The sequence below is a fragment of the Carassius carassius genome, chromosome 19, assembly GCF_963082965.1.
Source record: "Carassius carassius chromosome 19, fCarCar2.1, whole genome shotgun sequence".
NCBI classification, from domain to species: Eukaryota; Metazoa; Chordata; class Actinopteri; order Cypriniformes; family Cyprinidae; genus Carassius; species Carassius carassius.
Window position 1 is genome coordinate 12,401,920 of NC_081773.1, and position 26,415 is coordinate 12,428,334.

General features: G+C 36.7%; 2 protein-coding genes across 3 annotated transcripts; both read right to left on the minus strand.

Moving 5' to 3' along the window:
• Positions 1–6,857: 6,857 nt before the first annotated feature.
• On the minus strand, positions 6,858–16,872 carry srpx (sushi-repeat containing protein X-linked). Of its 2 annotated transcripts, XM_059499855.1 has the most exons (10): positions 16,656–16,871; positions 12,224–12,271; positions 11,683–11,874; positions 10,501–10,677; positions 10,278–10,404; positions 9,938–10,059; positions 9,070–9,249; positions 8,641–8,774; positions 7,543–7,664; positions 6,858–7,313 (listed from the first exon to the last, which is right to left on the minus strand). In XM_059499855.1, the coding sequence occupies exons 1-10, from the start codon at positions 16,828–16,830 to the stop codon at positions 7,136–7,138; spliced, it is 1,455 nt and encodes a 484-aa protein (XP_059355838.1). In that variant the 5' UTR covers positions 16,831–16,871; the 3' UTR covers positions 6,858–7,135. The 2 variants fall into 2 exon arrangements, with proteins under 2 accessions (XP_059355838.1, XP_059355839.1); XM_059499856.1 differs by lacking the exon at positions 12,224–12,271 and having other exon boundaries at positions 16,656–16,872.
• Positions 16,873–17,383: 511 nt separating this feature from the next.
• rpgra (retinitis pigmentosa GTPase regulator a) lies at positions 17,384–26,345 on the minus strand. Its single transcript, XM_059499857.1, has 15 exons — positions 26,212–26,345; positions 25,595–25,720; positions 25,414–25,506; positions 25,270–25,332; positions 24,874–25,032; positions 24,610–24,759; positions 24,355–24,510; positions 24,076–24,231; positions 23,405–23,529; positions 23,016–23,270; positions 22,168–22,360; positions 21,887–21,957; positions 19,233–21,762; positions 19,130–19,196; positions 17,384–19,069 (listed from the first exon to the last, which is right to left on the minus strand). The coding sequence occupies exons 1-15, from the start codon at positions 26,240–26,242 to the stop codon at positions 17,776–17,778; spliced, it is 5,469 nt and encodes a 1,822-aa protein (XP_059355840.1). The 5' UTR covers positions 26,243–26,345; the 3' UTR covers positions 17,384–17,775.
• Between the last annotated feature and the right edge of the window lie 70 nt (positions 26,346–26,415).

Below are 26,415 nucleotides of genomic sequence, written 5' to 3' on the forward strand. Positions count from 1 at the left end.
AGTACCTGTATTGAGCACCCTTCAAAAGTCTGTGCTTCAAAAGATGTTGATATCAGGCTTATTGAAGAAATGTTCTAATTGGATGGTTAATTTTAAAGCTACATGTAACTACTTTTCGGGCAGGTGTACACTGTCCTTCACTGACCTGTCTTCATTTAGCTCTGACAAACAAATGCTCACTGGCCAGAACTGTGAATAGCACATGAAGACTATTTCAAAAGAGCACAGAGAACATGATCAGCAAAGCTTACATTTGTCCTGTAAGAACAAAGCACAAAGCACTTCCTCCAAACACACACAAAAAATAAAAAAAATATATATCCAATTTGCACAGATAGCACCTGCAAATAACACTTGCACACATGAGAACAATGTACTGGATGTGATCAGTCATTTCTATGAGCACATTTATATAGACATGCATAAAAGATGTTATGATAATCGTGTCAGATCTGTCACATGCACATAAATTTGATTAAAGAGAGACTGATGCGGACTTACATTTCATAGCTTAAATTTCACTTTTAATGAATTGTGGTGTAAAAAAAAAGAATATCTGAGGTCATGTGATTCAATAAGTTGAACTAGATTTACAGTTCCTCCAAGAAATTCCAATGTTTTTGGTAAAATGATAGTTGTTAACCCAAATAGGAAAATTACATTTCAATGAGACTAGTCACAATTCAGCATGCAAATATTAGATTATTTCATCTTCCACTGATCTATCACACCCCACTCCAAAGGGGAAACAAAGCTATATAATATAACCAAAAACGCAGAAACACTCACACACACACACAAAAAAACCTAAGACTAAAACTATCTATATATATATAGAGAGAGCTGAAAAGAGAATAGAAATAGAAAAAAAGAGATTGTAATACAGAAAAGGATCACACATATATTGCATAAGCACAATGCCTAGAGCCCTATATTGAGTTTTGAGGTGAGTTTAATAGAAATTCCTCAGTTGATCCTATAGAGCCGTCATGTCACTGTGAGGTCTCCATGAATAATGTGTGCACCCCCATTATACCTAATACTTTTGTTAGCATCAGTCAAGTGAATAGACAACTTATAGACAACTGTTAAATAAATAGAGAGATTTTGTGGCATGTATATAGCTCACTGCTTGACATCCAAGTGTTATCATGTCTAATATTGTCTGAAGCTGTTTGATTCACAGCATGTTTGATGTATGTGTGCCGTTTCCTCTCTCTCATCAGGGAGACAGTGTTTAGGATTGTTCTGTACTTTATCTTCAGAAAGAGAATAAACTATTATTAAACGACTGTTGCCGATTCATTTCTTTTTTCCCTCGTCTTTATTATTTGCAGTTTCCCATATTTCTCTCTCTTTCTACATAAACACAAACATAGATATGTTTATATATATATATATATATATATATAATTATTATTTGAAAGATGTCTTCTGCTCACCATGGTTGTGTAGCGAATCAGCTCAAGGGGGAAATATTAATAATCAATCATAGTTATGAGTAATTATAAATATTTAGATCCGCTGTAAATATTTACTTGACCTATCAGTGTCAACTGTCTGTCGCGTTGATTTCCTGGTTAAGGAAAATCCGTTTTTACTGTTCAATACTACTCGAAGCATGTAGCTAAAATCTGCGTGATTAGGGACTTCAGTTATGAGCAAACAATGAACAACCTCAAGTGTGATACAAATAAGACTTTATTATCTACATGAACACTTAAAACTAGTCCAACATACACACGCATACAGTGGGCATAGGAAAAAGGGGTTAAAGCTTAAGCAGTAAAGAGAAAAGAAATAAGGGCATGAAGCTATGGTACAATTTGATATTCAGCAGATCTACAGACTGAAGGAAACATCAGTTCCTTAGTTCAAACACACCTTTGCATGATGCATATAATACTTAATTTATCAATTAATAAGACTAAGTTTGATACTTGCACGTCTCGCCTGTTTGAAAAAGAGTCCTGATGCACTTTGGGGCTCCAGTTGGCTGAAGTGAGTTGATGAGAAAGACCAGTACAAATCAGAGGATCTTGATGAATGGAAAGTCAAGGCTGAAAGCCTGGGGTGGTTTTTAAAGCTCTCAGCTCAGCATCTTCTCCTGGAATTCCCGAATCTAAAAGAACACCCTGATCTGGTGATCAGTGATCTATATACTGTAGGGTGACGTTGTCACACCCTCAAGATTTGAGTGAGCCAATGAGGAATGGTACCTTTTGTAAGGAAGTTTTACAACCTTTTGTCCCCACGCACGTTTCACATATGGTCTTTCATTGGATGTTGATGAAGAAACGATTAATGATCCTGGTAGCACAAATAACCTTCCATAGGTACCAATATATATAAATGAACATTTAGACCATTAAAAATGTAGCTGAAAGATACCAAACATGGCATACCTGTGACCTCTGTTAACAATAATATGCAATTCTAAAATGTTAATTTAAAAGAGTTTGTATCAATACATAAGTGAAACACTTTAAGAGGAAAAATAATGAGATGAGGAGAATTGGGTACATGTCCCTATTTCTAAAGTGGTTATATCTAGAAGGATATAGATATAATTAGGATGGACTGTATAGTACAAGGGTACATTTGTCTGTTTCAAAGTGAATTCAGAGTGAAAACTCTACATTCCTTTGTTACAATGGTAACCAGAGGCCTGTTCTGCCTTTTTTGAGTTGCATTTTGGGGGAAGTGTCCATAGACCCTTTTGTTAGATGAGGGGGCATTAGATATTTGTTAAATATAACAAATAGTTGTGTGTCTGATTGGTCCAAATGCTACAGCTGCATTTATTTGATAAAAAATGCAGTAAAAATAATGTGAAATATTTCAGTTTAAAATAACTTTTTTTTTTAACGATTACAATTTTTAACGATAACTCCAAGTTATTACTCCAATCTTGATTATCACATGATCCTTCAGAAATCTAATTAGATTTCGTTTTTAATCTAAAAAATCTTCCCCTTTAACTTTGTGACAAAAGGTCTCTTTATATACATTGCTCTCTTTACTCAAAAGTTTTGGCAGTGACATTTTGTATTTTGCAAAGTCTGCTGCTTCAGTATTAGTAGATTATTTTTCCACATTTCTATGGTATACTGAAAAACAAGCATAAAAGTTTCAAAGGGTTTTTATTTTATATATATATATATATATATATATATATATATATATATATATATATATATATATATATATATATATATATATATATATATACCCTTGTTCTTCATAATGTCTGCAATTAGCTTCTGGGCCACAATTTGTGGGCTTTTGCTTGTCCACTCGCCTTCCGAGGACTGACCACAGGTTCTCTATGGGATTGAGATTTGGGGAGTTGTCTAGCCACAGAACCAAGATTTCAAAGTAATGATCTCACTCTTGCTTTGCGACATGGTGCTCCATCATGCTGGAAAATGCACGGATCACCAAATCACTTATGGATCGTTGGAAGAAGTCACTCTTGCAGGATGTTTTGATACCATTCTTTATGCCTGGCAGTGTTTTTGGGCAGAATTATGAGAGAGCCCACTCCCTTGATTGAAAAGCAACCCCACACATGGATGGTCTCAGGATGTTTCACTGTTGGCACGACAAAGGACTAGCATTCACCTTTTCTTCTCCAAACTATTGATTTTCCAGATGTCCCAAACAGTTGGAAGGGAGCTTCAGAGAAAATAAGTTTGAACCATTCTTCTGCTGTCCAATCCTTGTACTTCCTGCAGAATTTCAGTCTGTCCTTGATGTTTTTCTTAGAGAGAAGTGGCTTCTTTGCTGCCCTTCTTGACACCAGGCCATTGTCCAAAAGCCTTGGTCTCACTGTGCGTACAGATGCTCTCACACTGACCTGCTGCCGTTCTTGAGCAAGCTCTGCACTGCTGGAGACACGATTCTGTAGCTGAGTCCTCAGGAGGAGACGCTGGACACTCTGGGACGTCCTGAAGACTTCTTCACTGCAGTTGAACCTCTCTCCCCGAAGCTCTTGATCCAGTACATGGTTCTTTCAGGTTCAATATACTTTGTAGCAGTTTCCTTGCATGTGAGGCCAAACTGAGGCAAAGCGATGATGGCTGCATGTTTCTTTGAAGGTAACCATTGCTAACAAGAACACAATGATTGGAAACGCTTCTTCCCTCCTTTTATAGCAATCAGTCTGCTCTTACAGTCTACTTATTATGACAATGATTTCACCTGACTAGTACTCATTCACACTTCCACATGTGCTGCTGATATGATTAGTCAGTTAATCTTAGCTGGTCATTTTGTATCAGGATAAAAAAAAAAAAAAAAAAAACGAATCACTCTACACAATAATCTAGGAACAGTGTGAATGAACACCACAACAGCTTAAGCAACAACCTTTGCAAAACACTAAATTTATGTCACTGACAAAACTTTTGGCCATGACTGTATAAATAAAGATATAAAAAAAAAAAAAAAAAAAAAAAAAAATTATATATATATATATATATATATGTATATATATATGTATATATATATATATATGTATATATATATACACAGGTCCTTCTCAAAAAATTAGCATATTGTGATAAAGTTCATTATTTTCCATAATGTAATGATAAAAATTAAACTTTCATATATTTTAGATTCATTGCACACCAACTGAAATAATTCAGGTTTTTTATTGTTTTAATACGGATGATTTTGGCATACAGCTCATGAAACCCCAAAATTCCTATCTCAAAAAATTAGCATATTTCATCCGACCAATAAAAGTAGGGTTTTTAATACAAAAAAAGTCAACCTTCAAATAATTATGTTCAGTTATGCACTCAATACTTGGTCGGGAATCCTTTTGCAGAAATGACTGCTTCAATGCGGCGTGGCATGGAGGCAATCAGCCTGTGGCACTGCTGAGGTGTTATGGAGGCCCAGAATGCTTCGATAGCGGCCTTAAGCTCATCCAGAGTGTTGGGTCGTGCGTCTCTCAACTTTCTCTTCACAATATCCCACATATTCTCTATGGGGTTCAGGTCAGGAGAGTTGGCAGGCCAATTGAGCACAGTAATACCATGGTCAGTAAACCATTTACCAGTGGTTTTGGCACTGTGAGCAGGTGCCAGGTTGTGCTGAAAAATGAAATCTTCATCTCTTCTTGTTGTGCAGCGTTTTTTGACACACTTTTTCCTTCCCACAGACTTCCCACTGAGGTGCCTTGATACAGCACTCTGGGAACAGCCTATTCGTTCAGAAATTTCTTTCTGTGTCTTACCCTCTCACTTGAGGGTGTCAATGATGGTCTTCTGGACAGCAGTCAGGTCGGCAGTCTTAACCATGATTGCTGTTTTGAGTAATGAACCAGGCTGGGAGTTTTTAAAAGCCTCAGGAATCTTTTGCAGGTGTTTAGAGTTAATTAGTTGATTCAGATGATTAGGTTAATAGCTCGTTTAGAGAACCTTTTCATGATATGCTAATTTTTTTGAGATAGGAATTTTGGGTTTTCATGAGCTGTATGCCAAAATCATCAGTATTAAAACAATAAAAGACCAGAAATACCAGTTGGTGTGCAATGAATCTAAAATATATGAAAGTTTAATTTTTATCATTACATTATGGAAAATAATGAACTTTATCACAATATGCTAATTTTTTGAGAAGGACCTATATATATATATATATATATATATATATGTATGTGAACCCTGGACCACAAATCCACGCTTAAGTGTAAATTTTTCGAAATGTATTTATTTTATTTATTAGGATTGGACAATATTTGGCTGAGATACAACTTTTTGTGCAAAAAAATCATAATATTGAAAAAATCGCTTGTTGTCCAAGTGAATTTTTTGCTATGCATATCACTAATCAAAAATTACGTTTTGATATATTTATGGTACAAAATGATCTTTACTTAATATCCTTATGATTTTTGGCATAAAAGAAAAATCGATAATTTTAACCCATACTGCATTTTTCTTTTTTTTGGGCTATTGCTAAAAATATATACCCCAGCGATTTAAGAATGGATTTGTGGTCCAGGGTCACACACACACACACACACACACACACACACACACACACACACACACACACACACACACACGTATGTATATATATATATATATATATATATATATATATATATATATATATATATATATATATATATATAAGGAATTTGTGCTTCTAATGCTTTAAAAAAACTATAGTGACACTTTGTAATAATGTTCTATTTGCTAACATTCCTTAACTATGTTAGTTAACATGAACTTGTAAAGCATTTATTGATCTCAGTTCATATTCATTTCAACATTTAGGCTACTAATTTTGTACATTAATGAAATCCGAAGTTGTATCTGCTATTATTAATTAATGGACCTGAGCTTACATGAACTAACAATAAACAGTAGTACTTTGATTAATTTTCCATTAACAAAGATGAATAAATACTGTAACAAATGTATTGTCCACAGTGGTCTACAAGAGTTTTTCACATGGCAACAAAATAGCTTCCACTGACTTTTTAAGGCTAAGATCAGTTTATTTATATAGCACATTTAAACAACTAGTTTATACCAAAGTCAAATTAAAACCTAATTAATATTAAATAAAAATATAATTAATAAATAAAAAATATGCTTAATATATAATTCTTATAAGAAATTTTAATGAAACCCTTAAACCAAAATACTTTTAATAATGTTAGCCTTTTTTACCACTGTGACATTTAATGTCATTCCACACATAATAAATTGAAAAGATATTAATTATATCTCTGTTGTACTCGATTCAATTTGAACATGATTATGTAACAAACCAGGAAACCAAGATAAACATGACTGGCATTTTAAGAAAGCTGAGTCCCATGCTCTCAAATGTCAATCATCAAACAGGTCTTTATTGCATTAATATTGCTTTGACAGTATTTCTTAAGAAAAGTTGACTGTCTACTCTGACATAAATAGAAACACCAGACAAATAAAATAGAGTAGAGCAATATAAAAAAGATCAACAACAGAGACTCATATTTAGAGATGTGTGTCCATGTATGTATGTTTTCAGTATGTGATAAGATGTAGCAGCTCAATACAGACTCTCTCTTGTAGTTTGGTAGCTTTATAACCAGTAGAAACAGATGTGTGTACTGTATATACATCTAGCAGCTCTGTCCAGCCTCTTTCTGTAGAATGGCCTCCTCAGTGCGGAGGGGAAACGTGTCAATGGTGGTAAAGATCTCTGCTGCTGTGATGGGGAAAGTGTAGCGCTGCTTATCCACTCCCTGTTTGTCCAGAAGCACCAAGTTAAATGAGTTTTGAGACAGCTGCAGCAGCAACCTGTCCCAAAACAAACAAAACACACTGTTTACTATTGGGATGAAAGCACTACAAGTTGATATACAAAGTAGTGTTGTATATCATTGTAAGTATTATCAGCGCTGTCCTTGAGGTATCTGGTGTGGTTGCACCAGGCCCCATGCTTTAAGGTGGGGCCCCTCTCCCTAGCTCGCACCAGGCCCCGTGTCAGCTAAGGACTGTAAGTGACTGAAATATAGTAATGAAGTACCTGAGTTGTAGAGCCAGTCCTGGAGGAATGAGTCTGTGTCTGATGCGGCCGATCTGAGCTGGATAAATGCCCACCAACTCAATCACGGTCACATGTCTCAAGTCCAGACCACACTGGGCATGCTGAACCACACACACACACACACACACACACACACACACACACACACACACACACACACACACACACACACACACACACACACACACACACACACACACACACACACACACACACACAGAACATTCCAATTTAGTTGCTTATATGTATGATCTTACAAAGTATTGTAACATCATTAATCTCTCTCTCTCTCTCTTTCTCTCTCTATTTATATAACAGATGAATCTTACAATCATCTCTATATTAAAATATAATCATCTTAATATTACAGTGCTGGCCAAAATTATTTGAACACTAGTATTTTCACCGGCTAAAAAGTGGATCTTTTTCTGTTGTAGCTCAGTAGGAAATATCAGTTTACATTTCCAAACATACATTTTGCCATTAATTGTAATAATCCAGTGAGAATTTTGTCTTGACAACAGCCAGTGCTCCACACAGAGATCTATCTGATCATCATTAAGTCTGTCTGGAATAACTTGAAGAAACAGAACAAACTGAGACAGACTCAGTCCAGAAGAACTGTGGCAACATCTCCAAGATGCTTTAAGAAATCTACCTGCAAAGCTACAGTACTGTTAAAAGTTTTAGGTACTTGTGTAAAATTTAGGTACTTGTTGTTTTCTTAACTTCCATTAACTAAATTAAATCAACATTTGGTGGGAACATCCTTTGTTTTTAAAGCAGCTTTTGTCCCCAGTGCACTTGCACATAGTTTCAGTTTGACTTACCATAATTTGTACAAGTTAATATTATATATTTACTAAATATATTTCACATTTAAATTATAAACAAATTGTACATTTCATTTAAAAAAAATATATATTGTTATTTTTATTTCTTAATTGTACAAATGATTGTAAGATTGATCAAAATTGTCAATAACTTACACACAAATACATTTATATGTAATTTTATATATATATATATATATATACACACACACAAATAATATATAGAGAATAAAAAGGCAGATACCTGTAAATTAGTCATCTGGAATCTGTAGTAGTGATTGGCAGCTGAGGGGGCAGAGATGATCAGAATGCGGCGTTTCTCATAGAACTGGTCCAGTAATGCAGCAGCAGATCGCACACCAACATTAATATTCATGGCTTTTAATAAAACAAATGATTACGATGTTATTCATCAGAGTGCAGGACAGGAAGAGCAAGATCATGGATTTTACATGAATTCTGAGGTTTAATAATTCTGTCATGAAAATTCTGCCATCGTTTATTCTAACAATCTGCCTTCAATATTACATTTGAATATTTGACCTGAATCAGCAGCATAATTCTTTGAGGAGTGCTATGTAATCTTACATATAAAGAGGTATAATGTATAATGCAAGGAATTCTTCTAAGCTGATTGCAGGTGTTTGTGAGGTGTTAATGTGTTTTTCCGTACAAGCACAGGAAGTCTCCAGGCCAGACCACTCCATGTTAAACTGGCAGACTCTGGCAGCGCTGCCCCTGAGCTCGTATCCGCCCAGACAGCGGAATTCACACGTGGCACCATAATTATCACCAGAACTGTCACATTTCATCCAGCCATTGTCAGGGACAGAGAGAGGAGTACAGCGACGCACTGCAACATGCACACAACACACACGTTGTGTGTCAATGTAATGCAGTGTATTATGCAATGTTCTGCAACTAAATAAACCAATGACATTTTTCAGTAATGTGAGAGTAGTTTACCTATTCTCAAAACGATTTAGCTTTCTCAGTTGCCTATATTATATACTCTGATAGCTACACTATTGCTCAAAATTTTGAACTTTACATTAATTTAGCAAGGATGCATAAAATTAACACATTACAGCAACAGTAAATATATTTATAATATATTTATAATGCTACAAAGATTTCCATTTTTAAACAAATTATGCTCTCTTGAACTGTCTATTCTTCCAAGAATCTTGAAATTAATTTATCACATTTTCAAATATTTTAAAATAAGAAGAGTTATTTTAAAGTGTAATTTTTCAAAACATTACCGTTCAACTCAAAGCAAGTGAAATATAAATGAGCATAAGAGATTTCTTTCAAAAGCATGAACAAATCTTACCGACCACAAATATTTGAACAGTACTGTATATTTAAATAGATGTTGCTGCTGCTGCATTTAAAAAGCTTCAGAGGTTTTGTAACTAACATTTCTTAGATGCTCATAGTTTAGCTAAGCACATTTAAAGAACTGCTTGGCTGTATTTTAACTTCCTAAAATATGAGTAACTGGTAACTTAGAAAGCTACAGTTTCAAAAGAACTCACCTCTCACTCGAACATTGAACCTGCAGGTCGCCTTGTTCTCAGCACGGTCAAACACAGTGTATGATAATTTATGATTCCCTTCTGGAAAGTGTGAGCCTGACGGCTTTCCTTTCAGTATAACACTACAACACAAATAAACAGTCTCTTTCTCACAACAACAATCTGGATTAAATTGATTTGATTGATTAGATTTAAATGTGAATTCAGTTAGAAATGACTAAATTCTCAAATGTGGCATTGAGCAGTCAAATGTTTTAGCATAAAAACAAGAATTTGAACTGAATTTGCCCATTGCCATGGTTACTTTTATATATGCTGAGGATTAAACTGCTACACTGACTCTGTCAGGATGCCGTCTGCCGCGTCTTTGCCCTCTGGTGTGTCCCAAGTCACTTTGGCAGTGAGCTTTCCTGGTTCAGCAGTCTTCTCCTTTATATTAGGACACTTAATAACTGGGGGATCCACATCTGAAACACAAAATACATTTTCATGCCCTAATACTATGTCATGGATTCATATCTGTAAATAAAGAATAATGAGTTCTCAATGACCATTTTACCCACCCACACACACACTGTTGCCGCCGCTCCAGGTTCTGCTGCTTTGGCAGGTGGCACTGTTGTCTCCCCGAAGCGTGTACCCTGGTGAGCAGAAAAACTGGCAGCGGGAATTGAAGTACGATCCATCTGAACACTTATAACCTCCGTTAGATGGCATGGCCAGTTTAGGGCAGCGGACCTCTGTAAACATAATTCATGCCCTGGTGAAAATGGATTATCCATGGACAATCACTACTGACAATCCAGATCAAACCATGTGTCATACAGCTGCTGATCAACATGTGGCTGGCTGTGAGTAGTGCCGAGTTGTGTCTTGAGATGCCTTCAGGTATGAGGATCCAACTGTGACCCTTAATAATAATTTGAGGATCAGTAAAATGATAAAAATTAATAAAGCTATCAAACTTTCCGCACATGGCTAAACAAATTAATGAAACTGCAATTTGCTAATCAAAATAATCAATAATAAAAATGTATATAATAAAGCAAATTGAAAAACAATTTTAAGTTTACCAATAACTAGAACTCTTAATAAAAAATAAAACTTCTGTTCGAAGGTTTGGGGTCTTTTTATGTATTTTATTCTTTTTATTTATTTATTTAGGTTTTTTTTTTTTTCAACAAAAAAGCATTAAACTGATCAACAGTGAGAGTAAAGTCAAATGTCAAATAATTGTGTTCATTTGAACTTTCTATTCATCAATAATATTATGCAACAATAGTTAGAAATGTTTCTTGATCACCAAATCAGCATATTAGAATGATTTCTGAAGGATCTTGTGACACTGAAAACTGGAGTAATGGCTGCTGAAAATTAGTTTTTGCCATCAAAAGAATAAATTACATTTGAAAATATATTAATAAAAATTTTAAATGAAATTATTGTAAATTCACAATATTACTGTTTTACAGTATATTAATCCATTAAATACAGCCTCGGTGAGCTTAAGCTTTTTTTTTTTTTTTACATTTAAATATGTTACCAAGCTCAGACTTTTAACTGGAAGTGTATATGAACAAACAATAAAAAGTAAATAAAAACAACAAAAAATGTGTGAATATGTAATGTCTGCAAAATAACTGCAATAAAATATAGAATTGAATATGCACTAATTCATCTTAATTGCTGAAGTGAGTCAGCATTCATGTGCAATATGATCTTATGTGTGATTGTCAACATCAGACCTCTGCAAGCGTAGTTTCCTGACCACTGTTTGCTGGCCATACAGAGGATCTCGCTGCTGCCGTGCATCTCGTAGCCTGTCTTACAGCGGATCTTGCAGCGAGTTCCCAGAACATTGTTATAACGTTCTCCGCGTGGTGTCTGGCAGCTGACGTGACCATGTTTGACTTTCACTGGAGCACACCATGGAACACCTAGAAAAAGACACATGTTATCACACACGTATATGCAAAAACACTGAAGAAAGACACCGAGTCATACCAAAACTTACCTTGATGATCCAGACATGCATGGAGAAACATGAACACAGATAAAGAAGCACAGCCACAGTAGCAGAGGAAGCAATCAGAGGCCTGAGGCCTAAGCAGGCAGTCAGAGATGTGTCCGCTGTGTTGTGAATGTATGTGTTCTGACAGCAGCGCTCATGTGTTATGATGATTTGGTAAGAGTGCTTTACTGAGAGAAGATGGGTTTAAGTTCAGTGTAATGGGTTTTTGAGATCAATATGTGCATTTAATGAAGTATGTCCTTGCACGTGTTCACCTGTGTATCGCACATCTTCATCGTCAGTGTATGGCCAGTATCCAGAGCCTGCAAAACAGTTTAGGACAGTAAAAGCAAGAAAGAGTTGGCATTACCGCAGAATATCAGATTCAGCTCAGCTAGAATCATTTGTACTGTGAGTGGATGTATTAGAACAAAGCAAACCACCGTTTGGTTTTTGTTGTAATATCTTGTTGTATTTTTGAGTTCAGTTTGCTAACATATGGAAACCTCAGAATAAAAATGTGTAATTGTATACACCGTTCAAAAGTCTGTTCAAGAGAACTGTTTTCAGAACTGATAATAATGACAAAATGTTTCTTGAGCAGCAAATCAACGTATTAGAATGATTTGTGAAGGATCACGTGACACTGAAGACCAGAGTAATGGCTGCTGAAATTTCAGCTTTCCGTCCCAGGAATAAATGACATTTTAAATAGAAAAGAGTTCATTTAAATTGCAATGAAAAGTTACAACATTAAGATTTTTTTTCAGTGATATTTAAAAATATTTATTTTATATATTAAAATATTTCCTTTAATCTTACCGACCCCTATTTGTGTTTCTTTTGAAACTTTATATCTTCTCTTTTTAAACGTTATCTTTTAGCAGTGTGACCATTTTAACTTTATAAATGTTTATATTTTATTTTTTCTAACTTTCTTGCAATTATATTTGTATTATTATTATATATATATATATATTTACTCTGAGGTTTATATGGCTAACATCTGAAATCTGGGTTTGTTGCATTTCATGACATGAAATTCAACAATGACCCCTGCAGGTAATGTATTGAATTACAGTGTGTCACATGGCGATGCAGTGAAAATGGCAGCCAAATAAAATAACATATAACACTATATTAGGATATCATGCTTTGCACAGAAGGACTAGATGGAATAGATTTTGGCATGGCTTCATTCAGAGGCCAGACTAGTAGCTGCTAATTTTACAATGCTTATTTACTTTGAATGTCATGACAGAAGCTCTTTTACAACAGTCAACGTGTAATTTCAACTTCCATCAATCATGTTGCAGAAAAAGAAAAAAACATGAATGTTCTCCAACAGAAATAGGTTTCGGTGTTCTATTCCATCTAATTCTTGTGTCTTGTACTTACTGCAATCTGAAAGTAAGTGATCCAGAAACTTAAAACAAGGCCAGCTTAAAAAAAAACATGGAAAACTCCATTACCCACAGATCGCCCTCTTAGACTGGGATCAAACACAAAAAACAAGAGCCTGCATTCAGTGCATATACATTGATGCTGATTCGCTTTTTTATTCCCTCTAGTTCTGTTTTTTGTCTTTTGTGTGTGTGTGTGTGTGTGTGTGTGTGTATGTGTAAGTGTGTGGATGGCAGATCACACAGCAAGTTAGATCAAAGCTCCCTATGATGCATTAACAAGAACACAAGAGACTCAGCAGTACACACACACAGGCACACACACACACACACACACACACACACATACACGTACACACAATGTTAATGCAGAACTAGAGGCGAATCATGACAAGACCAAAGTTTTCCAACTTCTATCATGGAAAACACTCCACAGGGATCATGTGTGTAGGTGTGTGTGTTTGCTCCATTTGGCAGATGAGTTTTCCTGTTCCATTCTGTTAAGCTCAGCATAATGTTGTGTAACCCAGAATACTCAACTGACTTGGCTCAGTTTCTATTTCTCTCTCTCTCTCTCTCTCTCTCTCACACACACACACACACACACACACACACACACACACACACACACACACACACACACACACACACACACACACAGATATAAAAAGGGAGTTTTCACTTAAGAAAACTTTATGGTAACTAAACCATATAGCTTCTGCTGCACCTTCTGTTTTACCCCAGTCCTGAGGATCACAAAAGATTTCACAACTTCTGCAATGTTTAGCTTAAACACGGCTCATTCTTGGATGGACGTCATCAGAAAGTAAGATCCCTCAGGCTCCCTCTGTTCAGTGTCTGCAACAGTCCCAGACTCATATGTGTGTGGAAGTTAGTTCACCTCATTCTACAGTCTGACATCAGGCACAGACTAATTATGTTCATATCAACCACTGCACAATGGCCTATCAATCATCAGCAAACAGTTCCTTAGCAAAGATCCAGATCAAAGTTTGTCTTGATGAACTTTCTTTCTCTATTTTGAAACTATTTTTTTACATCAATGTTTAAATAAAGAAACAACAACAGGGTCCATTTCTAAACTTATGATCTTTTTTCTCTCATACGCAACAAGCTAGCTCACTTAAAAGATTCTTGTAAATTAGAGCTGATTTATCACATTAGTCAAAACAATTAGTTCAGACAGATTGAAAAATTCATTTTGGAGTATGTGGGTATTTTACAACTACATAAAAGCACATAAAAAACACACTGATATTGGTTTTCATGTCAGGACTGTCTTAATTTTGTAACGGGTTCATGTTTTAGCCAGCATAAATCTGTGTTTGTGTTCACAAGGCCATAATATACACAAACACAAATAGCCACCCAGTCTTTGTGAATAAACAATGTACAGGATTTGAGGCAATTCACCGAAACGTTGTAAAACGTAATTTATTTTACTAACTTTACACATGCAAATAAATCCAATATGCGAGTCTGACAATACTTGTTAATTGGACCTCCAGTGCATTTACAATTGACATCTGGACCACAACCACAATCTAAACCCAATGACATGAGCCACAACCTCACACAGTCAACATTATACTGAATTACATTTCCAGTCCTGAACTCTAACAGTCCTTGAAATGAAGATGAACTGTTAATTTAGCAATTGGTTATACCACCACAACACATGCATCTCTGCAGCTTCTTGAATTGTGTTTGCAGCAGCACAGGAAATTCACATGTCTTAGCGAGCCCAAGCAAGGCTCTTTGCTTTTTTAATTAATTCTCTAAACAAAAACAAAAAAATCTTGGACAGAGAAACCAAAAGTTTAAAGGGATTTATCCTGTTTCTGCTGAAATATAACCAATGTTTTTTGGAAGCACTGTGTACTTTTTGTTCTTACTAATATACACAAAATACCCCAAAACGAGCCCTCAGCCAACCAGCATGATACAAACATAAACCAGATTAAAATGCTTCAAACCCCTACATGTTGATTTTAAGATTTTGCTCTTATGATTTAGCTGAATATGTGGCATGAGTTCTGCATACACATTAGGCATCAAGCAACCATATCTGGCAATGGAAATGTGGACATAGTCTGCAGCTCTGAACACAAAAAGATGTTTTCCCCTTAAAATGTGAAAAATATCAAAACATCAGAGTCATATTTCCAAAAATCTAATCCAGACCCCATGCTAACTGAAGATGATAAATTAAAAATCCTTCTGGCAGAGGCAGACATAGCTATGTAGCAGTGTGTCAAAGCCTGAGGGACAGCACAACACCAGCATAATAATGCATTCCTGATGATTTAGTACTAGTTGATCCAGATTTTGCATGCAGAATTTCTGTAATGCATATCCAATGTCACTGTTTCAAATTTTGATGATTGATATTTTATTCTGTTGACACGAGACTTAAGCAATTTATTTGAGATGCAAGATTTGACTTGGCCTCCAAAAGACTTACAAACACAATCAATAAAAAATATAATTCTCTTAAGTAGGCATGTAAAAAATATTATATGTACAGTCTCTATCTTGCTAACTTAAAGGATAGTGAGGAAACTGTTAATATGTTAATATGTAAGCTATTAAAAGTCAAAATTATCTAAATGAGAGGATAATTAATAAACTGTAAATTTTAAATGTGCATGGTATTAAATATTAAAGTTATCTAAATTATTCAAATATATACTCTCAATGAATGAGAAATAATAGCTATAGTATATATAGCTATTATATAGGCTACTGTATATAGTACATAATAGCTATAAGACTGAACATGTCTGCTTCTTTGGAAATATTGCAAATTCTGACAGTCATCCCAGTGCTTTTTTGACTCACTTCCAGAAGACGTTACATTATTTATGTCAATAATCACAGACTCTTAAAGACGATGCATTCAAAAGCTGTGGTCAGACTCATCAGTATTGAGCAGATCATCCAGGAGCACAGTGTCCTAGTGGTGACAAATTTCAGTGCCTTTTCATATGAAAGAGTTCAGTGTATTTTCCCCGGATTTAGGGAATTTACCCCCTTCTTTCCCCCCAAACAGCCCAAAAGCGTCCACGTAAACACTCTGAGCTCTGTTGTAATATACTGTGCCTAATACAGGAAGGCTTGCAGAAACAGCATAGGGAAACTCATAGACGCACAAACACTTTATTCTTTCTGATGTTTGCTTAGCTCTGGATTAATTTAATCAGTCTTGCTCTACAAACACATTTTGACTTATCAAATCCCACAGCGCGGGACTCCACAGGAACCGTTTGAATGGCTCTCTTACCGTCATACGCGAAACACCCGGACAGCTGAAGTCCCACTATCATGTACACACACATCCAGGTGTCCATCTTTAGGAAGTCCAGGAGCTGCTGGGACACCTCGGGTGCATTCCTAGGCGAGAATCGAGAGCACAAGCCCGATCCCGCCTCCTCTCCAGAAATACGAGAGCTCTTCATCCAGCGCGAGCGTGCGCACAGAGCGGCGCGTGGACAGCTGGCTCTACATGGATTGACTGTGTATGGCACTGTTATGAGTGTTTATTACAGCGAGACCAAAAAGTAGGCTAAAAGTGGGAAACTTAAGTCACCGCTAAATTTCCTTTTTATTATTCATTATTTATTATTGGAGATCAATTCACAATTTTTCTTGTAGGAGATTTTTGGTTCAAATTTAGATAGAAATTCCAACAGGATTTCTTTAGAATTTGAGATTAAGGAAGTGTGTAGTAGGTTTATTTCACGTAAGAGCTTTGTGTACATCTATCACCTCAAAATTCAGAGTGAGAGAACATTGTACTTCATACAGTAATTTCTTCACTAAAGAAACCAACACACTTTTTTTTCTTTTAGCAACAGCTCTTGAGAGCAACTTTAGAGTTTAATCATAATAAGAAGGTGCGTGACTGTTCTCTTGCACTTTTAAATTGCAGTAATCATTTACAGTAAGTCTGGTATGCTGTTAATAACAGACCAGGTCTTGGAAAAGGAATGTCAATAGAACTTTAACATAAAAAAAATTCACCAAAGCAGTGGTTTATTTTACTTTGTGTACACAGAAATAAATACTTCACACATTTGTGCTTGAAAATTAACATTCATATAACACTATGACAATATATAATTGAATATGATTGGAATCATTTCAGTCAAGGCACTTGATATTCAAGAATCCTCATAAAGACGTGAGTAACAACCAGCCCTTTAAGGGATGTATGTCATACTAAATCAGAATTCAAACCATAATACGTTCATTTCTCCAACATCCATCAAACACATTTTGTGTTTCCCTGTTTAAAGAACTGATCCACAACACTTTTCAAAGGTCAAGGCCTGTGAACTCTCCATATACAGTCAGATGTTCAGGGTGGTGTCTGTGTTTGTAGTGCACTGCACACTTTGGGATCATTTAAGGTTTAGATACTGTGGCAGGACATTGTTCCAGAACTGAGGGTCCTGAGCACCAGCTGTTTGCTTCTTCCCTTTAACATCCTGTTGATGTCTTTGTCTAGTCTTCTGTCTGTCTCTCTGTGCACTCGTCTGTCTGCGTGAAGGTAACGCATCTGGTTTGGCTCTCTGCTTTGGTACTTTTTTGGTCTTTTCTTCCTCTTGCTCTTCTTCTTCCTCACCTTCTTCTTCCTCATTACCTTCTTTTTCTTCCCCTTCCTCCTCCTCTTCCTCAGTCTCTTCTTCCTGTTCTTCTTCCTCTTCACTAGTTTCTCTTTGTTTCCTCTCATTTTTCTCAGTTTTTAAATTTTCCTCTTTCTGCTCTGTTTCTTCCTCCTCCTCTTCCTCACCCTCTTCTTCTTCCTCATAACTTCCACGTTTATCTTTTTTGTTATTATTTTCTTTAAGCTCTGTTTCTTCTTCATTCTCTTCCTCTTCATCACCTTCACTCTGTTCTTCTTCCTCTTCACTACTTTCTGATTTTATATTCTTTTCTATCTCCTCCTCCTCCTCCTCACTCTCTTCTTCCTGTTCTTCTTCTTCCTCTTCACTAGATTCTCTCTGTTTCCTCCTGTTTTTCTCTGTTTTTATATTTTCTTCCTGCTCAGATTCTTCCTCCTCTTCTTCACTTTCTTCTTCTTCTTCTTCTTCACTAGATTCACTCTGTTTCCTCCTGTTTTCCTCTGTTTTTATATTATTTTCTTCCTGCTCAGATTCTGCTTCCTCTTCCTCACTCTCTTCTTCCCGTTCTTCTTCCACTTCACTAGATTCACTCTGTTTCCTCCTGTTTTTCTTTGTTTTTATATTATTTTCCTGTTCTTTTTCTTCCTCCTCCTCTTCTTCTACTTCTTCACCTCCCTCCTCTTCTTCCTCATTAGTTTCTCTCTGTTTCCTTTGACTTCTCTCTGTTGTTTTATTATTTTCCTTCTGGTCTGTTTCTTCCTCTTCTGCTTCTTTCTCATTATTTTCTTCCTCCATTTCATTCAGTTTGTCTGTCTCATCATCTTCAGTGTCCTGTGTCTCTAAAGTGTCTAGATTCTCTTCTTCTCTAAACCTTTCTTCACCTGTATACATTTCCCCTTCTTTTTTGTCCTCTTCTTTTTCTCCGTCCTCTTCCTCAAGCTGTTCTTTCCCTTCTCGTTTTTCTCCATCTTCATCTCCATCTGTCTCCATCTGTGACATTTTTTCCTCATCTTCAGCTTCCACCTCGTTCTGTCGCTCTTGTTTTTCTCTCACTCTCTCCTCTTCTTCACTCTTGTTTGTGACCCCATCTTGATCTTTCGGTTCTTCATTATTTTCCTCTTCATCCCACTCCTCTTCCTTGTCTTCTTCACCATCTTCCTCTTGGTTATTCTCTTCTTCCTCTTCTTTTGCCTGATCTCTTCTCTCTTCTTCCTCCTCCTCTTTGTGATCACTCTCTTCTTCTTGATTTTCCTCCTCATCTTCATTTCCTACCTCATCCTCTTCTTCGTTCCCTTCTTCCCCCTTTTCTTCCTGTCTTCCCTCTCCTTTCACTGTCTCATTCTCTTCCTCCTCTTCCTCACTCTCAATCTCATTCTTTTCTTCACTCTCTCCTTCCTTTTCATCTGAACTCTCATTCTTTTGTTCATTGTCGCTTTCAGATTGTTCATCTATTTTCTCCTCATTACTGCTCTCTCCTTCCTGCTCCTCCTCTGCATCTGTTTTCTCCTCGTCTTCCACCTCTCTCTCACTCCCCTCATCCCAGCTCTCCCTCTCCTCTTCCTTTTCTTCAGCACCACTCTCTTCATCTTCTTCCTCCTTTTCATCAGTTTCTCCTTCCTCACTCTCCTCTTTCTGTTGTCCCTCACGCTGCTCTCCTTCTTCTCTTTCAGTCTCATCTCCACTTTCTTCCCCTTTACTCATCTCTCCTTCACTCGTGCTGCTCTGTCCACTATTGTTGTCATCCTCTTCCTCTGTGGCTACCTCACTTCCCTCCTCTTCATTTTCCTCCTCTCCCTGTTGACCACTCTCTCCTCTATCTTCATAATTCTTACTCTCTCTTTCTTCTTCATCTTCAACAGCATCATCCTCCTCTTCCTGCCCAACCTCCTCAAGTTCATCTTGTTCCTCAGCGAGACTCTCTTCTTCACCTCCCTCTTCCTCTCTTTCTGTCTCACCATACTTCTCTTGTTCTTCTTCCTCTATTTTTCCATCACCACTCACCCACATTTCATTTTCATTTGAAACTAGCTCATTTTGATCTTGTGCACTCTGCTGTCTGATTATGCAGTCTTCCCTTTCCATAATTGCTGATACATCTTGAACTGTGCTGTCCACTTCCTGTTCTAGCAGGATATTGCTTCCTGATGTTTCCTTGGACACTGATGCATGTGAGGACATCTCAATACTTGGTTCTGGTTGGGTTTCAGAAAGAACTTCAGCTGCTTTTATCAGTAGTGGTGCAGCACTTGCTGTAGCCATGGCTGGTAGTGATGAAACTACACTACCCATAATGCCCTGCTCAGCCTGTGGCATCCTGTCTGGCCCTTTAGGTTCAACTGTTTTTCTGGCAAATTTATATTCTTTTAGTGGTGACTGCTTGTGTTGAGGTGATGCACTTGATGGACATAACAATTTACCAGATAAAGATTCGGTTTCTTTGGTGGGAGAATATTTATTGGTTGCTGATTGGTTATTGGACCATAAACTGGAAAATGAGTTGCCTCTTTCTGGAACTAAGCTTTTAATAGATGGAAATTCATGTTTCTGTTCAGTAAGCACGTTATAAGTGGGTGACTGACTATTTTTTTGATCAGACTGCAAGTTGGAAGCCGACTGGCTTTTTTCTGCAGTTCCTCCTGATTTTTGATTCTTTATTGGGGGAAATGATACATCAGAGTTTTGAGGTATTTTACTATCATCTTCCCTTTTGATTTCTACTTTTTCTTGTGCTTGCATTGCATGTTTAAGCTGCAAGCTTGAGTTCTTAGACTCCACAGGTTTTCCCTTTTTTCCTTTAGATATTCGTGTGGGTATAGAAACTGATAGAGGACTGGGTGTTTTGGGTGCTGTTTCTGACATCGGGGCTCTTTTCATATTTGATCTCTTATTTTTTGCTTTCTTTGGTGTAACCTTCTTTGGTTCACTTGGGCTTTCTTCTGTGTAAACATCATTCTTTTTTTTTTCTTTTTTTGAGGTGCTTTGCATTTTAGCTGGAATCCTGACTAGTGTTGAGTTTCCCTGTTCCTGAGTGTTGATCAGTGTTGATCTGAGCTCTTGAGTATTTCCAAGGGATGGCTTGATGTCTCTTTCAGAATCTGCCTGAGGTGTTGATTCAACTTTGCTAACCTCTGTGGAGCCGGAGGGAACGTTTTGATCCTTGACTGGGGTCTTGACCCTTTTTGTTGATCCTACTGGAATACCCATCTCTTTGATTTTGAGAGATTTCACCTCTTGAACTTTTATGGGCATTGTTCTAACTTGTTCAACTTCCTGAACTGGAGAACTTCTGGAGAAAGTCTTTTGAATTTCAATTGGACTTGATTTGGTCTTCTCCATCTCAGCAAGAGCAGTGACCTCTTGACCTCTGGAATCTGGGTTTTTAACTTTACTATATTTGTCTGCATTTGAAGTTTTGTCCCTTGGATCAATATAAGTACTACATGTTTCACTGCTTCCCTCGTTTTCCTTAGCTGACATTCTATCTGAAGATAATCTGACCTCTACAACATTTTTTGTACTCTGGATAGTTTTGTTGTATGTTTTGGATTGCATTTTGCTTCTTGATGCTAGAACAGACGAATGTTCCTCCTCCATGGGAGGGTTCTTTGGATCTCCGGACCTGGGCTTCTTGTTTTTTAAGCTGCATGATAGAGGAGATTCTGTCACTGATGAATGGGAAACAGAACCAGCCTGTTCTTTGGTGGGTGGAACCTGTTGAGGTATATTCTCCACCATCCCAGAATGCTTATTCTCTTCATGTGTCTGTCAAATCAAACATCACGCCCTTTAATTATACAATATACATTAAACTTAATTATACATATTATAAATAGTTTTCAAAAATTAATTTTGTCATCTTGAGCCCAGTGACACAGCTTTTGTGCACCTTGTCCGATATGCTGTTTTCAGATGTTCCAACACTATGGAAGTCCTTTTCATTTTTTGTGATCTGTGTGACTGTATTCACAAGAAAGACAGCTGGTCATTACTGACAATCATGTTTTTACTGGTGTTTAGGTCATGTACAGCTATATTTAGGGAATACATAGCTAATTGCTATGTAATTGCTATGTTAATCAAAGTGATTAATTAATCATGGACAGCTTATAAATGGATAAAGAGAGGTCTTGGGGGAACATAAAAATTTGGAAAAAAGAAAATATTTACGTGGTGTTGTCCTGGCAGGCGGTGTGATTGATGTAGAAGCAGATTCCACAAAGGCTTCAGTTTTGAAGCATTTAGGAGTGTCTGTCGGAGATCTGGGTTGTAAGATGTTGCCTGTCAGGGCTAGTGCAGTAAAGCCAGTTGTGGGAGGAGGAAGATTGCTAAATTCTGCGCCAAACTGTGCAGATGAGCTCTCCTGAAACACCACACACAAAACACATTTTTACACTCTCATTAGTGTATTTTCTATTCAGAATGTCACATACTATTATATAATACTTTCAAACTTTTGCACATATAATTTAATAATATAAATATAAAGTTTGACTTAAATGACACATAAAAGTGTTTTGTATTTACCTTGATGTTTCTTTGTATTCATTACACATCCCAAGTTCCATATTTCATCATGCTCCTTGGTAAAGTAATACACTAACTAAATTAAAATAACTTTATTTTCAACTTTATATCTATATATTATATATATATTGACTTTACTATATGTACACATTATTTTCACACAATAAAATATTACATTTATGTTATTTCACTCTTTGTTTAGATTTTAAAATTATCAAACTTATACAATAATATAATTTATAAAAATCAATTTTTATGATGGATTCAAAGAAATACGTTTCCAAGCCAGTTTTAATGTGACCCTCATATAACAAAGAGAAAGTGTAGAGATCTATTATTTTTAGTAAAAAAAATCAACCTATTTCATGCCCAAAGCTAAAGAAAGGCCCTTATTCATCTCCATTTTGCAGTGCATAGATGGCCATATAACCTATATAGAACACAAGATGTCTAATACCTAACTTGTTTAACTCATGTGGTCCGTTTCTTACCCTATGTCTTCGTCTGGCACGTGTCGATAGGCTCCAGCGGTGAGATGTTGGAAGAGATGAGGGGAGAAAGGTGGGTTGTGAGACCAGAGCAGGTGCTGGCTCTGGAATATGCTCTAAAGGTTGCCCCTGTAACATTGAGGTGTAACACCTGTCCAGGTAAGAGTAGGTAACATCTTCATCCTCTAAACAAACTTCTTCACTTTCCTGTTGCCGTGGCCGTGCGAACACCAGCATGTGACTGGAACCACATGCCACCTACAGCACAAATGCACATATATTATAAACAAAGAAATTAGTAACTACAAAACTACACAGTTTCATGTGTTATTTTCTTAGTTCAACATACATAGGAAAACATGAGCATGATAAGGAAGTATCCGAGAACTTACAGTCACGACAGAGTAATCAAAGAACCTTTGGCATACAGTTGGACTGAACTGATTGGTGAAGTTCTCATCTCCAAGGCCCAACTTCCCATGACGGCCATCTCCAAATGTGTAGAGAAGACCACTGTCTTAAGCAAAAAAACAGAAAATGCGTGCATTTATATACTATATAATCCACAAATGTGTATATAACCTACATAAACTATATGTTCATTTTTTTAACTGTTATATGTTAACTAAAATAATGGAATGTTTATGAAAATAACTACAAACGGAGGAAAGGTGACAAAAGTAGGAGCTGGGGATGGAGAAGGGTAATTTGCTCCTGAGAAAGCAATACAGCGGCTGAATAATACTGAATAGAGCTTATATAGGAATGTCATGATTGGTATTGTGGATCAGTTGAGAGTCATTCGATACAAGCTTGACTCAAGTGACCTGCCAGAACAAGCACTATGCTTAATTTATTTGCAAACCGTTTACCACATACCACTTATTAAAAACTGAATGCACCACATTTTACAATTACAAATTTACAAATTTTTTGATGCAAATTTAAGTAAATACTATAGGTTCATCACTTTAACAAACAACAACAACAACAAAAAAAGATTTAAATAATCACAGTTAATTATTTTAATCCTCTGATAGCTTTAATTTAACAGTGTATTTACCTGTTATTAGTGCACTGTGGTTTTCACCACATGTGACATGAGTGACCCTGCCTTTCCTGAAGTGGCCAACAGCAACAGGTGTGTCTGCTAAAAACATAAGTGTCCCCAACCCCAGCTGCCCAAACTCCCCACGGCCAAAAGAATATAACTCATTCTCTACGGGAAAGAGAGTTGAAATTTTGTTATCTAGGGGATAATAAAATGTATGTAATGGATTGAAATTCATGCAGTTGAAGTGTCCAGATGTTTTTAGGACACTTTTGTGTATATTTCCATCACCTGTAAGTGCTAGCGTGTGCTTGCCTCCACAGGCCACCTGCAGAACCCCGTGCAGAGATTCCACTCGCTGAGGGTCACTGTGGTTGGCCAGCTGATGAGCAGAAAGACCCAGTCGTCCATCTGCACTCTCCCCGAAAGTGAAAACATCCCCATTCTCTGAAACATACCAAATTGTTCACAATTAATTTTGCCAGGTGCTTCCTCAAAAATAAATAACAGCATGTTTGTGAATAGTGGTGACTGACAAGCGCTCACCTGTGACCAGAGCTGAGTGTCTATATCCACATGAGACCCACTGAAGGGACTGTCCCAGCTTCAGCTCTTTAGGCAATAAGGCATGACTTTCATTCCCCAAACCAAGCTGACCAACAGAGTTATCACCCCACAGAAACAGCCTGCCATCTTCTAAAAATAATAAATTAACAGATTTATTATTTAAATACATATCAATTATCAATGCACATGTAATAGTGGGTTTATATGTAGTATAGAAAAAAATCAGTTGCATGTCATTGTGACCTGTAAGTGCAGCAGAGGTGTGGCCACCTGCAGAGAGCAATTTGATTGGAACATAGTCACAAAAGGGGTGGAGCCGCTGGAAAGAAACGCTGTCATTACAGTGGCCCAATCCCAGCTGTCCATCACTGTTTCCTCCAGCTGCAAAAATTTCCCCTTGCGCTGGAGAAATCCAACAGATATATTCACTTACCTAATTCATCTTCCTCACAATTCTGTGATAAACTGCTATTATTCAAAAGATAATAGCTAAGGGTTAATAAGACTTTTTATTTTAGAAATTAATAATTTCATTCAGCAATAACTCATTAAATTTATTAAAAGTGACAGTAAAGTCATTCATAATGTTACAAAAAGTTTTGTACTCCAGTTTGCTTCTGAATAAAAGGCTTTACATACAGGTGCTTACGAGTGTGTGATCAGTCCCGCAGGCAACAAACTGAGCTTTCTCCCCTTTAAGAACTGGGTAGACAAATAAAAAGTTGAATAAGATAACCGAGTGGGAATTTTATAAAATAGCACACATGCATGTCTATGTCTCACCTTTAACACAGGTTGGTTTATTCACCGGTCCTTTGGTTCGAAGACCGAGCTGACCTCTGTTATTATTTCCAAACACAAACAAACGGCCCTGCTCTGAAAATAGATAATTAAAAAGATTTTTTTTTTTTTTTTACAAAATATAGCTACAGTTACAAAAATTACAAGGTGAATAGATTTCAACCTGTTACAAAGGCAGAGTGTGACTGTCCACATGAGATGTGCACAGGTATATCATTCTTTAGCCATAACCTGCTGGGTACATTGTTTGCTATTTTACTCTTTCCAAAGGTGAATACAGCACCTGTTTCTGAAATAAAACATATAAGTTCAGGACAGCATCAGTAACATTTGTTCACATGGAGCAAAGAGCAAACCTCCACACGCTCAGCAAGATGGTCCGTTTAAATCCTTAGAAAGCTTCCAGCTTCCCAGAATAGCCTGTGTGTGGGTAATGCTCCAGGAGCTCAAAGACATGATTATGGTGTCACATACAGGGAGTCTTACAAGCCTGTGCTTGTAAAATACACGCACCTACATAGATATACAGATATACAGACCGACAGATATACAGACCGACAGATAGACAGACAGACAGACAGATAGACAGATAGACAGACAGACAGACAGACAGACAGACAGATAGATAGATAGATAGATAGATAGATAGATAGATAGATAGATAGATAGATAGATAGATAGATAGATAGATAGATAGATAGATAGATAGATAGATAGATAGATAGATAGATAGATAGATAGATAGATAGATAGATAGATAGATAGATAGGCTTAGTTTACCTGGTATTTCTGTGTCTGTTTCTCCTGTCATCACCTCCTACCCCCTTGTTGTGCAGATGACATTCCTGGACTTTAAGCTGTTCCCTGCTGAAGAGTTACAGCTAAACCGGAAGTAAACGTTACCCTGGCAATTGAAAAAAAGAAAGAGAAACCTAAACAGGGTTTGTTCTTTGTTGTAACTTTGCAGTTAATTGATTAATGAAG